General features: G+C 44.8%; 1 protein-coding gene across 1 annotated transcript in view; it reads right to left on the reverse strand.

Annotated features, from left to right (window-relative positions):
• Positions 1 to 18,444, reverse strand: part of cps1 (carbamoyl-phosphate synthase 1, mitochondrial) — a 196,535-nt gene that overhangs the window by 41,942 nt on the left and 136,149 nt on the right. Inside the window, exons 28-29 of the mRNA XM_063051500.1 lie at positions 7,753 to 7,828; positions 2,650 to 2,727 (exon numbers count right to left, since the gene is read on the reverse strand). Coding sequence (XP_062907570.1) covers positions 2,650 to 2,727; positions 7,753 to 7,828 — 154 coding nt within the window. The remainder of the gene's footprint in view (positions 1 to 2,649; positions 2,728 to 7,752; positions 7,829 to 18,444) is intronic.

Raw genomic sequence — 18,444 nt, forward strand, 5'->3', positions numbered from 1 at the left:
TAAAAAAGATGCTGCCAGGACTCGCAGGACTGAATTATATGGAGAGGTTGGACGGGCTAGGACAGGGGTGGCAAACTTTTTTGAGAGTCTGTGCCTGAATTGGTGTATTATCTTCTAAAATAATTCTCTGGTGCGCCACGGTAATTTTGAGTGGATATCAGTAATTAAAGAATTAGTGATGATAACTCTAGACTTTTTGAAGGAAAGATAATGTGTCCTGCTGTTTATATGTATTCATTATTTTACTATTAAAAATGAGACAGATTGAAATAAATGAGATTTATTCTCAAAAAACTGTTCAAAAATTATTAATATTAATCTTTTCAAAGGACAATTGAAAATATAACATCATTTTCAATAGTATTGTTATTGTAACCATCTACTATCCAAATACTGAATCTGCGAGGATTTCAAAACGTATCGTCTAAAGTCATGTGTTCTCATAACCATCCCACTGGTGCTAAGCTGGTGCTCTCCTGTGAAACATCTCACTGCCCTGGTTATATAAAAATCACCTGCTGCTTCATTTGGCAGTGAATATCAGCATTATTATAATAATTGCACATCTTTTTTATTATGGGTGGAGTTTAAAGAATTAAGGGACAGCACTACAGGCAATGTGCCAGAAGTTTCTGCATGTAACATCAGCTTGGCACTATGGGCTAGGACTTTATTCCTTGGAGCATAGGAGACTGAGAGGTGATTTTGTAGAACTTTGTAATTTCATGGGGGCCATAAACAGGGTGAATGCACTCAATCTTCTTCCCTGGGTTGAGGAATGAAGAACTAGGGACAGAGGTTTAAAGTAAGGGGGAAATGATTCAATAAGAACTTGGAGGGCAAGTTGTTTTTTTTTAAACGCAGGATGGAATGTATGTGGAATAAACTTCCAGAGGAACTGGCTGAGGCAGGTACAACTGTTTTTAAATGACAGTTGGACCATACATGGATTGAAAAGGTTTACAGGAACGTGAGCCAAATGCAGGCAAATGGGTCCAGTTTGGATAAACAATCCTGGTTGGTATGGACCAGAGGGATGAAGGGCATGTCTCCATGCTGTATATTGCTTAGGAAATGAAGCAGCTCATGCCTGCTTACAGTAAAGGCGTAGGCACAGATATGGGTTGATAATTGCCAGCTAATATTTAACCCCAGAAGTGCCAGACACTAACCATTTCCAACAGGACAGTATCTAACCTCTTATCTTTGACACTGCAGATTAATAAAATGCATTTTCCGGAGATACAAAGTTAAAGAAGGATGCTAATGAAGGCATCACTCAATCTGTCAACATCAGTATCTTGCGGGGGGGGGGGGGCAGGGGGAGGGGTCATCATTGACCAAAGACTCAACCAGATCAGAAAGGTACACACTGTGGCTGGAAGTGCAGGTGACGGTTCGAGTCCCCTTGGCCAAGTTACACACCTCCTGATAGCCCCCAGCCTTTCCTCAAACTGCAAGGCATGTCAGGATGGTGATGGAACCCTCTCCATTTGCTCCAACAACATTCAAGAAACTTGATATCACCCAGAATAAAGCAGTTGATAACATCCATCCTTCATTCATATATTTCTCTCATGTACCTGAACACTTTTTCTCTCCACCGCCGATATCCAGTTAGTGCAGCTCCTACATACAGCAGTACCCAAACCCCTGACCTCTACTGCCCAGAAAAAGAAAAGCATCAGATTAATGGGAACAGTACTGCAACCTCCAGACTCCCCCAAACCCCACGCCCCCCCACCAAGTTGCAAACAAGACTGACTTAGAAGTATAGATCATTGTTGGGTCGAAAGCCTACAACTACCTCTTGAACAGGACCAGACAATCTAACAGAAGAATTCAAAGGGTCGATCTGCATTTGTTTGGGGGACAGAATTGTTGATACCTTTAGTTCTGAGGAGTGAGAGAGTTATGGCCAGTAGGAAGAGATGGGGAGGGGTGATTGGTGAACTGAAGGGGTGTGAGGGATGAAGGCCGATGGAGCCAGGTGGAGGAGGGTATGGGATGGATTTGGAAGGCAGAGGTGATAGATGGAAACAGACAGATATAGAATTTTTTTTTTTTAAATGAAGCAAGCAGCGGAAAAGAAGTGGATACAGCCCAGTCCATCACAGGAAAAGCCCTCTCACCATTGAGCACATCTACAAGAAGCATTGCCACAAGAAAGCAGCGTCCATCATCAAGGACCCCCACCATCCAAGCCATGCTCTCTTCTCGCTGACCATATTAATACCCTTCAACATCAGGCTCCCGCACCAGCGTAGATAACTTCATTCACCTCAACACCGAACTATTCCACAACCTAATTATAGATCTAATCCTGATAAGCAGCATTCACAAGTAAAACAAAACTTTCTATTTAGAGATACAGCACAGTAGCAGGCTTTTTTGCCCCAAAGAGCCCGAGCTGCCCAATTGTGACCAATTAACCTACTAACCCGTACGTCTTTGGAATGTGGGAGGAGACCAAATGATCAGGAGGAAATCCATCACGGTCATGACAAGAGCATAAAAAGTCTTTACAGACTGGAGTGAGAATTGAACCTGGGCTGCCGGCTCTGTAACAGCACCATGATAGCCGCTAAGCTACCAGGCCATCGCTATTATGCATAGATTTCACACTGATTCAGTCAGTCACTTTCTTACCTTTCCGTTCTTCGAAACAGCATCAACTTCAACCTCTCGGGCACCTTCAACAAATTTAGTGATGACAACTGGATGTTCCTGCGGGAAACAGAAGAGATGTGTTTGTGTGAGCAGCATCGATTCTTACCGTGTGTTGTCAAACAGTTAGCTGAGAATGGGAGTATCCCCTCTCCAGTGCCAGGCCCGTTCTCCAGCTTCGTTCCAGCTCCTCAGCAATGAGTATCTCTAAAGGGCGAGCATCAGCAGTGCCAAGTTTCAACCAGGGTAGAGTGTCCAGCTCAGCAGAGTTATGAAGCAACCAGGGAGGACAGAGCCTCAGCTGAAGACTAATGGCAACTACCGGTTGTGCAGTCATCTCCTGGGCAGTAGTGGCAGGACTGGATGGAACAGAGTGATGCTTCATCTTTCTTGATCTTGCAACGCACCCTCAGGACTTCCACCAACCCCCACAATGTGACTGAGAGTGGGGGATGCTCTAGTTGTGATCCTCGATATGGGAACATTATTTATCTGCAGTTATTTCAGAATTGAACAAGTTGGGTCTTTATTCTTCGGAACAGGTTGAACAAGTTGGGTCTTTATTCTTCGGAACAGGTTGAACAAGTTGGGTCTTTATTCTTCGGAACAGGTTGAACAAGTTGGGTCTTTATTCTTTGAAACATAGAAGGTTGAAGGGGGACTTGATAGAGGTATTTAAAATTATGAGGGGGATAGATAGAGTTGACGTGGATAGGCTTTTTCCATTGAGAGTGGAGGAGATTCAAACAAGAGGACATGAGTTGAGAGTTAAAGGGCAAAAGTTTAGGGGTAACATGAGGGGGAACTTCTTTACTCAGAAAGTGGTAGCTGTGTGGCATGAGCTTCCAGCAGAAGTGGTTGAGGCAGGTTCGATGTTGTCAGTTAAAGTTAAATTGGATAGCTATATGGACAGGAAAGGAATGGAGGGTTATGGGCCGAGTGCAGGTCGGTGGGACTAAGTGAGAGTAAGAGTTCAGCATGGACTAGAAGGGCCAAGATGGCCTGTTTCCATGCTGTAATTGCTATATGGTTATAATTCAAGGGCTTCAGAAGATTCAGTTGGCCCAATTCAGAATGTATTTGGTTTAGACCATAAAACATTAAGATAAACAAGTAGAATTAGGCCATTCAGCCCATTGAGTCTGGTCTGCTATTTATTATCCCTCTCAACCCCATTCTCCTAACTTCTCCCCATAACCTTAGATGCCCTTATTAATTAAGAACCTATTAACCTCCACTTTAAATATACCCAATGACTTAACCTCCACAGCCATCTATGGCAATAGATTCCACAGATTTACCACCCTTTGGTTAGGGGAACACTTTGCATCTAGTGATCATAATGTCATTAGTTTCAACATAATTATGGAGGTGAATAGATATGGTCCGCGGGTTGAGATTCTAAATAGGAGAAAGGCTAATACTGATGCTATCAGAAAGGACCTGGGAAGTGAGGATTGGGACAGGTTGTTTTCTGGCAAAGGTGTACTCGGTAAGTGGAAGGCAATCAAAAGTGAAATATTAAGAAAACAGACTTTGTTTGTTCCTGTCTGAATAAAAGGCAATGATAATAGGTTTAAGTAACCTAGGTATTTGAAAAGTATTGAGGCCCTGGTTTAAAAAAAAGAGTATATGCAGAAAGGAGCAAATGAAGTACTTGAAGAGTATAAGAAATGCAAGATAATACTTAAGAATGAAATCAGGAGGGCTGAAAGAAGGCGTGAGGTTGTTCTAGTAGACAAGGTGAAGGAGAATCCCAAGGGCTTCTACAGATACATTAAGAGCAAAAGGATAAATAGGGACAAAATTAGTCCTCCGGACATTGTGCATGGAGCCAAGATGGGAGAGACCTCAAATGAATTTTTTGTTTACTTGGGAGATTGACACAGAGTCCACAGAGGTGAGGCAAAGCAACAGTGAGGTCATGGACCACATACAGATTATAGAGGAGGAGGTGTTTGCCATCTTTGGGCAAATGGGTAGATAAACTACCAGGGCCTGATAAGCTGTTCCCTTAGACCCCATGGGAGGCAAGTGCAGAAATTACAGGGGCCCTAGAAAGATATTTAAATCATCCTTAGCAACAGGTGACATTCCAGAGGACTGGAAGATAGCCAATGTTATTCTGGTGTTTAAGAAAGACGAAGTATTTAGATAGATTGGCGCTGATTAAGGATAGTCAGCATAGTTTTGTGCATGGTAGGTCATGTCTAACTAACCTTAGAGTATTTCAAGGAAGTTACCAGGAAAGTTGATGAAGACAAAGCGGTGAAAGTTGTCTACATGGACAAGACCTTTGACAACATCCCACATGGGTATTTGGTCAAGAAGGTTCAGTCGCTTGCTTGGCATTCAAGATGAGGTAGTAAATTGGATTAGATACTGGCTTTGCAGGAGAAGCCAGAGAGTGTTAGTAGATGGTTGCCTCTCTGACTGGAGGCCTGTGACTAGCAGGTGTGCTGCAGGGAATGGTGCTGGTCATCTATATCAACAATCTTCTTCTTCACCGTCTTGTCCTACAGCGGTTGGCTCCCAGCTTAATGGTGCATTACCGCCACTTTCTGCTCCACAGTGTGCAATAGACTTACATTTTAATTCCCTTCACCTAATCACACACACACACATATACCCTAACCTACACTTTATCCTCCCATCTTTGGTCATCCTAGTACCCTATTCCTGTTTATCCATCATATCCCATATCCTATAAAAAACCCCTGTATCCCGTAAGAAAGCTAAAAATACCCTGACCTGTGCTCTCTCACCCATGCCCAGCAACCCTTTTAATGTGAATTCCTGCACCTCCAATTCCCTTAGATTGATTATCATCATCTCTGTCTATATCCCATACTTCCTGCAACTCCGAACTACATGTTCTATTGACTTCTCTTCCTGACATTCCTCACACAATCCTGTCTGGTGTTTCCCTATCATTTTCAATGTTTTGTTTCATGCACAGTGCCCCAGCCTTAACCTAATCCACATAGTTTCCTCTCTTCTGTATCCACTACCCACCCTAGTACCTGCAACACTTTTTTGTATTTGATATAAATGCCTCTCTTTCCCCTCCCTGTCCCATCTTTCTTGCCCCATTTGGTTGATTTTTTTCCCAGATTACACACTTAACCTCTGCTTTACTGATACCAATGTACATTTCTATATCTTCTTTCTTTAACACCCTCTTTGTCAACTCATCCACCCTCTCATTCCCCTTCACCCCTACATGTGCTGGAACCCATAAAAAATTTACTTGACCTCCCTGATTTACAATTCTTGTGACTGACTGAAGGACTTCATAAAGTATATCTTGCCAACTGTTTGAGTGAAAAGACCTTAAACTTGCTAGAACTGAGGATGAATCTGAGCATATCAACACTTTGACTTGTCTAGCTTTCTCCACCTATCACAATGCAACCAACGCTGCCAGCATCTCCACTGTAAACACCCCTAACTTATCAGATGTTCTTCTGCTAATTCCAATTTCTTTTGCTGGTATAGCCACCCCAAGCCCCGTCACTCCTGTTTCAGGTTCCTTAGCACCATCCGTATAAATCTGAGTATAACCACTATACTTTTCCATCACATGACAGTTAAACGCACTTACTAAATCAGTTTTATATTTTCCTTTCCTTTTTACCTCTAACAAATGCCAGTCTATGTCAGGCCATACAATCTTCCATGGAGCTACAACCAGATAAACTACTGAAGGACTTATCCTCAGATCAAATACTCCACATTCTTTCGCAATAACATTCCCTAGCTGACTAAAGTTATCCCTCTGAAACCTCCCATTTTCCCAGCACTCCTGCAACACTCCTTTTGCAGGGTGAGAATCATTGTGTCCCTGCAAATTAGCCCAGTAGTTTGCCATCAATTGCATCCTTCTTAGTTCCAAAGGCATGACTCCCACTTCTACCTGTAGGGCTGATACTGGTGATGTTTTAAAAAGCCCCACTGCACACTCTCAAAGCCTGAGCCTGAATCACATCAAGTTTCCTTATAAGAGACCTAGCTGCTGATCCATATGCTATATTTCCATAGTCCAACACAGATCTTACTAAAGCCACATACATTCTCTACCATTCTATATCAACAATTTGAATGATAATGTGGGAAATTGGATCAGCAAATTTGTGGATGATGCCAAGATTGAGAGCATAGTGGACAACTAGGGAGACTATCAAAGCTTTCAGCAGGATCTGGACCAGTTTGAAAAATGGCAGACGGAAATTAACGCAGACAAGTGTAAGGCGTAGCACTTTGGGAGGACAAACTAGGGTAGGACTTACATGGTGAGTGGGAGGGCACTGAGAAGTGCGGTAGAACAGAAGGAGATGCGGATACAATTACTTGAAAGTGGTGTCACAGGCAGACAGGTTTGTAAAGAAAGCTTTTGGCCCATTGGCCTTCATAAATCATAGTAATGAGTACAGGAGTTGGGATGTTATGTTGAAGTTGTATAAGACACTGGTCAGGCCTAATACGGAGTCTAAACTAGGACAGGGCCTTGATCAGCAAACCATCCACCACCGTCGACATCCTATCTCCTATCATTGGCTGCAGATATGGAAGCTATTGAACTCACTAGTCAATGCCTATTGCACCTCCAAACCCTTCTCCAAGGAGAAGCAGGGCAGCAGCACTTGGGAATATCACCACTGACAGGTCCTCTCCAGGTAACACACTATCCAGTATTCTGGGCACTCCCACAACTCTCCTTTCACCTGCATCTTTGCCTCCCAAATACTGTTTGATTGCCTGGATTGTTTCCCTTCAACCAAGTCTTCCTGATAACCTCTGCTTCTAGCAGTACTTAGAATTCTAGACTTCCACCGGCTACAAGGAAGGTGCAGGTAGGTTGGAGCTTTAGCCAGCTGCCTGTATTTTGTGAGTCTCATTTTACCAAACAATTGCTGAAGACCTCTTCAGAACTGGGCAGAACAAATAATTTCACAGAGAAAATCACTTCTGACACATTCTGGGCACAAACAAGCAAAGCTGCGGGTTGTTCTCGCTGACTGATTGTAGCACCACGAAGAGCACAGGGAGGAGGAGAAGTGGGAGGGCCAGACCAAGAACAAGTACCTGAGATACGCGGGCAGCCTCCGCCAGGAACCTGTTCATCTCACCGGCATCGTGCGCCACATTCATTGCTGAGCCGCTGGAAGAAAACAAACAAATATCAACACCAAACGTCTCCGCGTTGGCACTGGGGCTCAGGGACCAGTCCTGAGATCATTCAGCAACTCCTCCCAATGTGCCCACATCTGGCACTAACACTCCTACCTAGCTCTCCTGATCATGGTTTATGCAAAATTAAAGTGGCTTAATAAGAATAAGAATACATTATTGATCCCAAGTGAGAAATTCTTTTGTTACAGCAGCAACATTTAAAAACACACTTAGCAGTGTCCAGACTTAACTAATAATAAATACAAAATAATAATATACACAATAATAATAGACAATAGACAATAGGTGCAGGAGTAGGCCATTCGGCCCTTCGAGCCAGCACCGCCATTCACTGTGATCATGACTGATCATCCACGATCAGTATCCAGTTCCTGCCTTATCCCCATAACCTTTGATTCTGCTATCTTTAAGAGCTCTATCCATCTTTTTCTTGAAAGCATCCAGAGACTTGGCCTCCACTGCCTTCTGGGGCAGAGCATTCCACATATCCACCACTCTCTGGGTGAAAAAGTTTTTCCTCAACTCCGTTCTAAATGGCCTACCCCTTATTCTGAAACTGTGGCCTCTGGTTCTGGACTCGCCCAACAGCGGGAACATGCTTCCTGCCTCCAGCGTGTCCAATCCCTTAATAATCTTATATGTTTCAATCAGATCCCCTCTCAACCTTCATCATAATTTACCAATATGCAATAATAATGTACCAAACAACGAAACATAGACTATTGTACTATGATGTGTGTTCTCCTGTCACACAGAGATGAACTGTTGTATGTGCTTATTGCATTTGGTAGGAAAGATTTTCTGTAACAATCCTTGTGACGGGGAGCTGAAAGAGTCTGCTTGAAAGGGTGCTCCACTGCTTATTCAGTAGGTCATGGAGAGGATGTGCCTAATTGTCCATAATGGATAACAGTTTGTTTAGTGACCTCCCCTCCACCTCAAAAGAGTCAGAGTTGTAGCTAAGGACGGATCCAGCCTTTTTGATGAGTTTTTTTTAGTCTTTTTGCATCACCAGCACTGATGCTGCTCTCCCATAATGAAGCCACAAAGACTGCACTCGCTACACAGATCTCCAACATCCTGCTGCACACATAAAAGGACCTCATCTTCTTTAGAAAAATAGAGTCTGCTCATCCCCTTCTTGTAAGCAGTTAGATTTCCAGTCAAGTCTGTTGTCAAGGTGAACACCCAAGTATTTGTACAGGGAGATAGCAGAAAACTTTGCCCTATAACAGAGGTATTTACTAGTAGAGGGCAGAGGTTTAAAGGGATCAGAGGATGAATTTAATCTGCAATCAGACCAAGGTTGTACATAGCAAAGATAATATTTCTTGTTTAATTGTTTTGGTTCTTTATTTATAAACTGGTGTTATATAACAGGGATCTTCAAAGCCTGTTCCCACCCTGAACATTCACTCTTCACCATAATTCCAATGGATAGAAGATAAAAACCTACCACCAGACTCAAGGACAGCTTCCACCTTGCTTTTATATGATATTGAACAGTTCCCTTGTATACTAAGATTGAGGAGGAGGAGAAGATGGCAGCACGACACAGCGCGCGCGGCCACTTCGGTGGTGATGTCTGTTATCTGTCAAGTAGGGGACCGTGCACAATTCTGATTTGATGGAGACAGATGTGAGAGTACAGAGGAACATCTGGAGAAACTTCTGAAATGCCCGCTTCGCTGCCGCTGCTACTGTGTGGTCCGGAATCTCCAGGGAAGGCCCCAAATCCTCGGCTTTGCTTGTTTCGGCGGCCGGATGAGGTCGAAGGCGCTCGGCAGAGGATGGCGCTTGGGAGGCTGTATTGGAAGGGCTGATTGGAGGCTCGAAGTTTTCGGACAGACGGACTCAGTGTTGGCTGTGGTCGGCTGCTTCCAAGGCATCGGCAAGTTGTCGGTGCCTGGAGTTTTATGGCAGGGAGTTTCTCCCTTTTGCCGCCGCTATCGGGGACTCGGGAGTCGATCGACTCGGGAATTTGAGACTTCTTTTACCGTGCCCATGGTTTGTTCTTCATCAAATTATGGTATTGCTTTGCACTGCTGTAACTATATGTTATAATTATGTGGTTCTGTCAGTGTTAGTCTTTGGTTTGTCCTGTTTTTCTGTGATGTCACTCTGGAGGAACATTGTATCATTTCTTAATGCATGCATGCATTTCTAAATGACAATAAACGAGGACTGAGTGTTCTCATAATCTAATCTTACCTCACCATCTACCTTGTTAGATTTCACACCATATTACCTCCCTGTACTGCACTTTCTCTGTAACTGTAACATTTTATTCTGCATTCTGTTATTGCTTTCCCTTGCACTACCTCAATGTACTTACATGATGTATGGATGACACGCAAACAAAGTTTTTCACTGTACCTTAGTACATGTGAAAATAACAAACCGATTACCATGGTCTATGATAGCTGGATGTTTCTGCCCTTTGGCGCAGCCTGTCTGAAGCACACATGCCAGAAGCAACACTTAAGACTTGAAGGCAATCTCAGATCCAGTGGATGTCCATAGCTGTCCTACAAGTTCTCAGCATCTACTGAAGTTAACATTTCAGGACGGAAATGGCTCATACAAGGGGGCATAAATTTAAGGTGATTGCAGGAAAGTATAAGGAAGATGTCAGAGGTTTTTTATCCCCACACAGAGAGGTAGGTGCATAGAACGCCCTGCCAGGGGTGGCGGTAGAGGCAGATACCCTTAGCTGGGCACACGGGTGATAGAAAAATGAAAGGTTATGCAGTAGGGAAGGGTTGGATTTATCTTCAAGTAGGTTAAGAAGTTGGCACAACATCATGGGCCGAAAGGCCTGTACTGTACGGTAGTGTTCTATGTTCAATAAGAAGTGTGTAATGAAATCCTTCAGCATTGACAATGGATGGAAATGTACATGAACCTATGTGTGTCTCAATTTTATCAATTTGTACTTTGGAATCTCATTAACGTCCTGTGTAGCCAGTCACAGCTTAGTATGGATTTCATCAAAAACATTTTAAAAATTGTTTACACAGAAATCACTGAGCTTTTACCATTCAACAGCCTTGTTGGCTCCTTAAATAGCACCAAATTAGTCCTACATACTCAAGGACTTGAGTTTATTAACTCATGACTTCAAATCCATGAGATCAAAGCTGGATTTGACAGAGCCTGGGAAGCGTAGGTCTAAAGCTCTAAATGTTATTCTCTGCATTTGAACCAGAACAATCTTCATGATCTGTCCAAAATCCTCTGTGCAGATGGTTGGGGGGGGGGGCGGGTGAGAGAGAGATAGAGGGGGGTGAGGGAGAGGTAGAGGGGGGGAGAGGTGGGGGGGGAGAGGTAGAGGGGGGAGAGATGGGGGGGAGAGATGGGGGGGGAGAGATGGGGGGGAGAGATGGGGGGGGGAGATGGGGGGGAGAGATGGGGGGGAGAGATGGGGGGGGAGAGATGGGGGGGAGAGATGGGGGGAGAGATAGGGGGGAGAGGTGGGGGGGAGAGAGGTGGGGGGGAGAGATGGGGGGGAGAGAGGTGGGGGGGAGAGAGGTGGGGGGGAGAGAGGTGGGGGGGAGAGAGGTGGGGGAGAGAGGTGGGGGAGAGAGGTGGGGGGGAGAGAGGTGGGGGGGGGAAGATATATATATATATATCTCTTGTGTGAGGGAAGGCAGGGAGACGTCCAGTGTCTCTGATGACTACAACTGCGAGAGATAGAGGGGGGTGAGGGAGAGGTAGAGGGGGGGAGAGGTGGGGGGGGAGAGGTAGAGGGGGGAGAGATGGGGGGGAGAGATGGGGGGGAGAGATGGGGGGGGAGAGATGGGGGGGAGAGATGGGGGGGGAGAGATGGGGGGGAGAGATGGGGGGGGAGAGATGGGGGGGGAGAGATGGGGGGGGAGAGATGGGGGGAGAGATAGGGGGGGAGAGATAGGGGGGGAGAGATAGGGGGGGAGAGATGGGGGGGAGAGAGGTGGGGGGGAGAGAGGTGGGGGGGAGAGAGGTGGGGGGGAGAGAGGTGGGGGGGAGAGAGGTGGGGGGGAGGTGGGGGGGAGAGAGGTGGGGGGGAGAGAGGTGGGGGGGAGAGAGGTGGGGGGGGGAAGATATATATATATATATATCTCTTGTGTGAGGGAAGGCAGGGAGACGTCCAGTGTCTCTGATGACTACAACTGCGAGAAATGCATCGAACTGCAGCTTCTAACAAACCGTATTAAAGCGTCGGAGCAGGAATTGGATGAACATCGGAACATTCGGGAGGCTGAGGGGGTGATAGATAAGACATACAGAGAGGTAGTTACACCCTAGGTGCAGGAGACAGGAAACTGGGTGGCAGTCAGGAAGGGGAAAGGGGTTAAGGAGCCAGTGCAGAGTACCCCTGTGGCCATCCCCCTCAACAACAGGAATATCACTTTGGATGCTGTCAGAGGGATGACCTGGCAGAGGAAAGTCACAGGATCTCTGGCACAGAGGCCACCTCTGTGACTCAGAAGGAAAGGGAGGAGAAGAGGCACACTGTGGTGATAGGGGATTCATTAGTTAGGGGAATGGACAGGAGGTTCTGTGGGTGAGAACGAGATTCCGGGATGGTATGTTGCTTCTCGGATGTCAGGCTCCGGGATATCTCGGATTGAGTCCTCAGCATTCTTAAATGGGTGGGTGAACAGCCAGAGGTCGTGGTCCTTGTAGTTACCAATGACATGGTGGAATGAGTGAAGAGGTTCTGCTTAGGGAGCTCAGGGAGTGAGGTGCTATGTTAAAGGGCAGGACCTCCAGGGTTGTGATCTCCGGATTGCTACCCATGCCACATGTTAGTGAGGCCAGAAATAGGTAGACTATGCAGTTTAATATGTGGCTAAAGAGTTGGTGTAGGAGGGAGGGCAAAAGAGTTTTGGATCATTGGACTCTCTTCCAGGGAAGGTGAGACCTGTATAGAAGGGAAGGTCTACACCGGAACTGGAGGGGGTCTAATATCTTAGTGGGAAGGTTTGTTAATGCTGCACAGTGGGGTTTAAACTAGAGTTGCAGAGGGATGGGAATCAGAATGGCAGAACAGTTAGTGGTGAGGTTGTGGAGGTAGATGTTGGTAAGACCTCAAACTAAGTCAAAAGGTTGAACATGGTGCGACTAGTATCCTGAGCTGCTTATATTTAAATACAAGACATATCATAGGAAAGGCAGATAATAGTACAGGTGCACATTCCTTTATCTAAAATTCTGAAATCCAAAAAGCTCCAAGAAACAACGTTCTTTTCGCCAACAGCTGACATCACTCAGGTGTGACGTGGCAGCACGAGCAGAGGCCGCCAGACGTCAGTTGTGGCTCAGTGCTCGTACTAGTTACACGTGCAATTGCTGTTTGCTGATATTTTGTGTTCACTGTTGACTTTGTGTTTAATTTCACTGTGAAAATGGCAAAAAGAGCTGCAGATACCCCTATGGATAACAATGAGAAAAAGAAAAGGAAGCATCTGTTTCATTATCAATAATGCAGAAAGTGGAGTTATTGCAGAAGCTTGATCGTGGTCTGTCTGTGTGGCATCTGACTGAAGAATATGGTGTCAGAAGTACCACTGTATATGATTTAAATAAACAGAAAGACAAGTTACTTAAGTTTTATAGTGACAGTGACGTTCTACATTTATTCCAATAAGTCATTTATCATGTGTTTGATTCAGTTCATTTGAAGCTGTATATTTTTATGTTTTATTGAATGTTTTTGATGGAAACAAATTTTTTTCTTGTCATGAACTGAGAGCTTGGATATATACAAGGAATTACGATGTAGTGGCCATTACAGAGACTTGGCTGGCACCAGGGCAGGGATGGATTCTCAATATTCCTGGATTTCAGTGCTTTAAAAGGGATAGACAGGTGGGGAAAAGGGGAGGAAGGGTGGCATTACTGGTCAGGGATACTATTACAGCAAAAGAAAGGGTGGGTTATGTAGCAGAATCCTCTTTTGAGTCAGTATGGGTGGAAGTCAGGAACAGGAAGGGAGCAGTTACTCTATTGGGGGTATTCTATAGGCCCTCTGGTAGCAGCAGAGATACAGAGGAGCAGATTGGGAGGCAGATTTTGGAAAGGTGCAAAAATAACAGGAGGTTGTTATCATGGATGACTTTAACTTCCCTAATATTGATTGGCACCTGATTAGTTCCAAGGGTTTAGATGGGGCAGAGTTTGTTAAGTGTGTCCAGGACGGATTCCCGTCACAGTACGTTGACAGGCCAACTAAGGGGAATGCCATACTAGATCTAGTACTAGGTAATGAACCGGGTCAGGTCACAGATCTCTCAGTGGGTGAGCATCTGGGGGACAGTGGTCACCGCTCCCTGGCCTTTAGCATTATCATGGAAAAGGACAGAATCAGAGAGGACAGGAAAATTTTTAATTGGGGAAGGGAGAATTATGAGGCTATAAGGCTAGAACTTGCAGGTGTGAACTGGGATGATGTTTTTGCAGGGAAATGTACTATGGACATGCGGTCGATGTTTAGGGATCTCTTGCAGGATGATAGGGATAAATTTGTCCCGGTGAGGAAGATAAAGAATGGTAGGGTAAAGGAGCCATGGGTGACAAGTGAGGTGGAAAATCTAGTCAGGTGGAAGAAGGCAGCATACATGAGGTTTAGAAAGCAAGGATCAGATGGGTCTATTGAGGAATATAGGGTAGCAAAAAAGGAGCTTAAGAAGGGGCTGAGAAGAGCAAGAAGGGGGCATGAGAAGGCCTTGGCGAGTAAAGTAAAGGAAAACCCCAAGGCATTCTTCAATTATGTGAAGAACAAAAGGATGACAGGAATGAAGGTAGGACCGATTACAGATAAAGGTGGGAAGATGTGCCTGGAGGCTGTGGAAGTGAGCGAGGTCCTCAATGAATACTTCTCTTTGGTATTCACCAATGAGAAGGAACTTGATGACGGTGAGGACAATATGAGTGAGATTGATGTTCTGGAGCAAGTTAATATTAAGGGAGAGGAGGTGTTGGAGTTGTTAAAATACATTAGGACGGATAAGTCCTGGGGCCTGACGGAATATTCCCCAGGCTACTCCAAGAGATGAGGGAAGAGATTGCTGAGCCTCTGGCTAGGATCTGTATGTCCTCGTTGTCCACAGGAATGGTACCGGAGGACTGGAGGGAGGCGAATGTTGTCCCCTTGTTCAAAAAAGGTAGTCAGGATAGTCAGGGACAGTCAGCATGGCTTTGTGAAGGGCAGATTGTATCTAACAAGCCTGATATAGTTCTTTGAGGAGGTGACCAGGCATATAGATGAGGGTAGTGCAGTGGACGTGAGCTACATGGATTTTAGTAAGGCATTTGACAAGGTTCCACATGGTAGGCTTATTCAGAAAGTCAGAAGGCATGGGATCCAGGGAAGTTTGGCCAGGTGGATTCAGAATTGGCTCGCCTGCAGAAGGCAGAGGGTCATGGTGGAGGGAGTACATTCAGTTTGAAGGGTTGTGACTAGCGGTATCCCGCAGGGATCGGTTCTGAGACCTCTACTTTTTGTGATTTTTATTAACGACCTGGATGTGGGGGTAGAAGGGTGGGTTGGCAAGTTTGCAGAGGACACAAAGGTTGCTGGTGTTGTAGATAGTGTAGAGGATTGTCAAAGATTGCAGAGAGACATTGATAGGATGCAGGAGTGGGCTGAGAAGTGGCAGATGGAGTTCAACCCGAAGAAGTGTGAGGTGATACACCTTGGAAGGACAAACTCCAAGGCAGAGTACAAAGTAAATGGCAGGATACTTGGTAGTGTGGAGGAGCAGAGGGATCTGGGGGTACATGTCCACAGATCCCTGAAAGTTGCCTCACAGGTACATAGGGTAGTTAAGAAAGCTTATGGAGTGTTAGCTTTCATAAGTCGAGGGACAGAGTTTAAGAGTCGTGAGGTAATAATGCGGCTCTATAAAACTCTGGTTAGACCACACTTGGAGTACTGTGTCCAGTTCTGGTCACCTCACTATGGAAGCATTGGAAAGGGTACAGAGGAGATTTACCAGGATGCTGCCTGGTTTAGAGAGTATGTATTATGATCAGAGATTAAGGGAGATAAGGCTTTACTCTTTGGAGAGAAGGAGGATGACAGGAGACATGATAGAGGTATACAAGATATTAAGAGGAATAGATAGAGTGGATAGCCAGCGTCTCTTCCCCAGGGCACCACTGCTCAATGCAAGAGGACATAGCTTTAAGGTAAGAGGTGGGAAGTTCAAGGGGGATATTAGAGGAAGGTTTTTTACTCAGAGAGTGGTTGGTGCGTGGAATGCACTGCCTGAGTCAGTGGTGGAGGCAGATACACTAGTGAAATTTAAGAGACTACTAGACAGGTATATGGAGGAATTTAAGGTGGGGGTTATATGGGAGGCAGGGTTTGAGAGTCGGCACAACATTGTGGGCCGAAGGGCCTGTACTGTGCTGTACTGTTCTATGTTCTATTATTCCCTAAACAGTACAGTATAACAACTATTTACATAGTATTTACATTGTATGAGGTATTATAAGTAATCTAGAGATGATTTAAAGTATACAGGAGGATGTGCATAGGTTTGGTGCGCTGCCGGGTCCTAAAGTCCACTGCACTAGGACAGGTTAAATAAAGAACTCGAGCATACGTGTTTTTTGGTATCAGCGGGGTGGGGGGGGCGGGGTCTGAAATCCGAAAAATTCTGAATTCCGAAATGCAACTGGCCCCAAGGATTTCAGATAAGGGATTATGGACCTGTACTGAAAATAGTTAATCTGACCTCAGTAGTTGGGAAGGTGTTGGAGTTGATTATTAAGGCTGAGGTCTCAGGGTACTTGGAGGCACATGATAAAATAGGCCGTAGCCAGCACGGTTTCTTCAAGGTAAAATCTTGTCTGACAAATCTATTGGAACTCTTTGAAGAAGTAACAAGCAGGATAGATGAAGAATTAGTTGATGTTGCGTTAACTGGATTCTCAGAAGGCCTTTAACAAGATGCCACACATGAGGCTGCTTATCAAGCTACCACAAGAACAGTGTTGGGAAGTGTATGGTCATGCACCTTGGTAGAAGATATGAAAGGGTAGACTATTTTCTAAATGGAGAGAAAATACAAAAAACTGAGGTGCAAAGGGACTTGGGAGTCCTTGTACATAACTCCCTAAAAGCTAATTTGCGGGTTGAGTCTGTGGTGAGGAAGGCAACTGCAATGTTAGTATTCATGTCAGGAGGACTAGAATATAAAAGCAAGGATGTAATGTTGAAAGTTTATAAAACACTGGTGAAGCCTCCCTTGGACTGTTGTGAATAGGTCTGGACCCTTATCTTAGAAAGGATGAGCTGAAACTGGAGAAGGTTCAAAGGAGGTTCACAAAAATGATTGCAGGATTGAATGGATTGTCATATGAAGAGGGTTTGATGTCTCTGGGCCTGTATTCACTGGAATTCAGAAGAATGCGGGGTGACCTCATTAAAACCTATTGAGTAGTAAAAGGCCTTGATAGAGTGGATGTGGAGAGGATGTTTCCAATGATGCGAGAATCCAAGACCAGAGGACACAGCCTCATTAAGAGGAGGGTCCTATTAGAAAGGAAATGAGGAGGAATTTCTTCAGCTAGAGAGTGGTGAATCTGTGGAATTCTTTGCCTCTGGCAGCTGTGGAGGCCAGATCTTTATGTATATTTAAGGCAGAGTTTGATAGATTTTTGATTGGTCAGAGCAAGAAGGGATACAGGAAGAAGGCAAGAGATTAGGCTAAGAGGAAAATTGGATCAGCTACGATGACTGGCCGAGCAGACTCGATGGGCCAAATGGCCATATTCTGGCCCTATATTTTATGGTTTTATGTCTAAAGACAGTTGGGCAGGTACATGGGTAGGACAGGTAGAAGGATATGGGCAAAACGTTGCCAATTCTTAGGCTCTGCACAGATTCCGTATGTCATCTAAAACTTTGACGAACTTCTATAGATGCACGGTGTATCCTGACCAGATGCATCACAGCTTAGTATAGAAACACCAATGTGCTAGAATGGAAAAACCTACAAAAAGTAGTGGATACAGCCCAATCCATCACAGCAAAAGCCCTCCCTACCAGTGAGCACATCTATAAGCAGCACTACCACAAGAAAGCAGCAAGGGTTCCCACCATCTAGGCCATGCTCTCTTCTCACTGCCGTCATCGGGAAGGAGGTACAGAAGCCTCAGGACCCACACCATCAGGTTCAGGAAGTTATTACCTTTCAACCATCAGGCTCCCGAACCAGCGTGGAGAACTTCACTCACCCCAACACTGAATTGACTAAACAGCCTATGGACTCACTTTCAAGGACTCTACTACTCATGGTTTCAGTATTATTTATTTAATTATGTTTTACTATGATTATTATTATTGTATTTGTGTAGATTGTCTTTTGCACATTGGTTATTTGCCGGTCTTTGTGTGGAGTTTTTCACTGATTCTGTTGTATTTATTTGTTCTACTGTGGATGCCAGCCAGTTAACGTATCTCAGCGTAGAATATGGTAACATATGTGTACCTTGATAATAAATTCATTTTGAACTTTGAATTGGTACTATCTTACATGGGCATCTTGGCCAGCATGGATCAGATGGGCTGAAGGGCTTGTTTCCAACGCTGTA

Source organism: Mobula hypostoma, chromosome 6 (genome assembly GCF_963921235.1).
Source record: "Mobula hypostoma chromosome 6, sMobHyp1.1, whole genome shotgun sequence".
Classification (NCBI taxonomy): Eukaryota; Metazoa; Chordata; class Chondrichthyes; order Myliobatiformes; family Myliobatidae; genus Mobula; species Mobula hypostoma.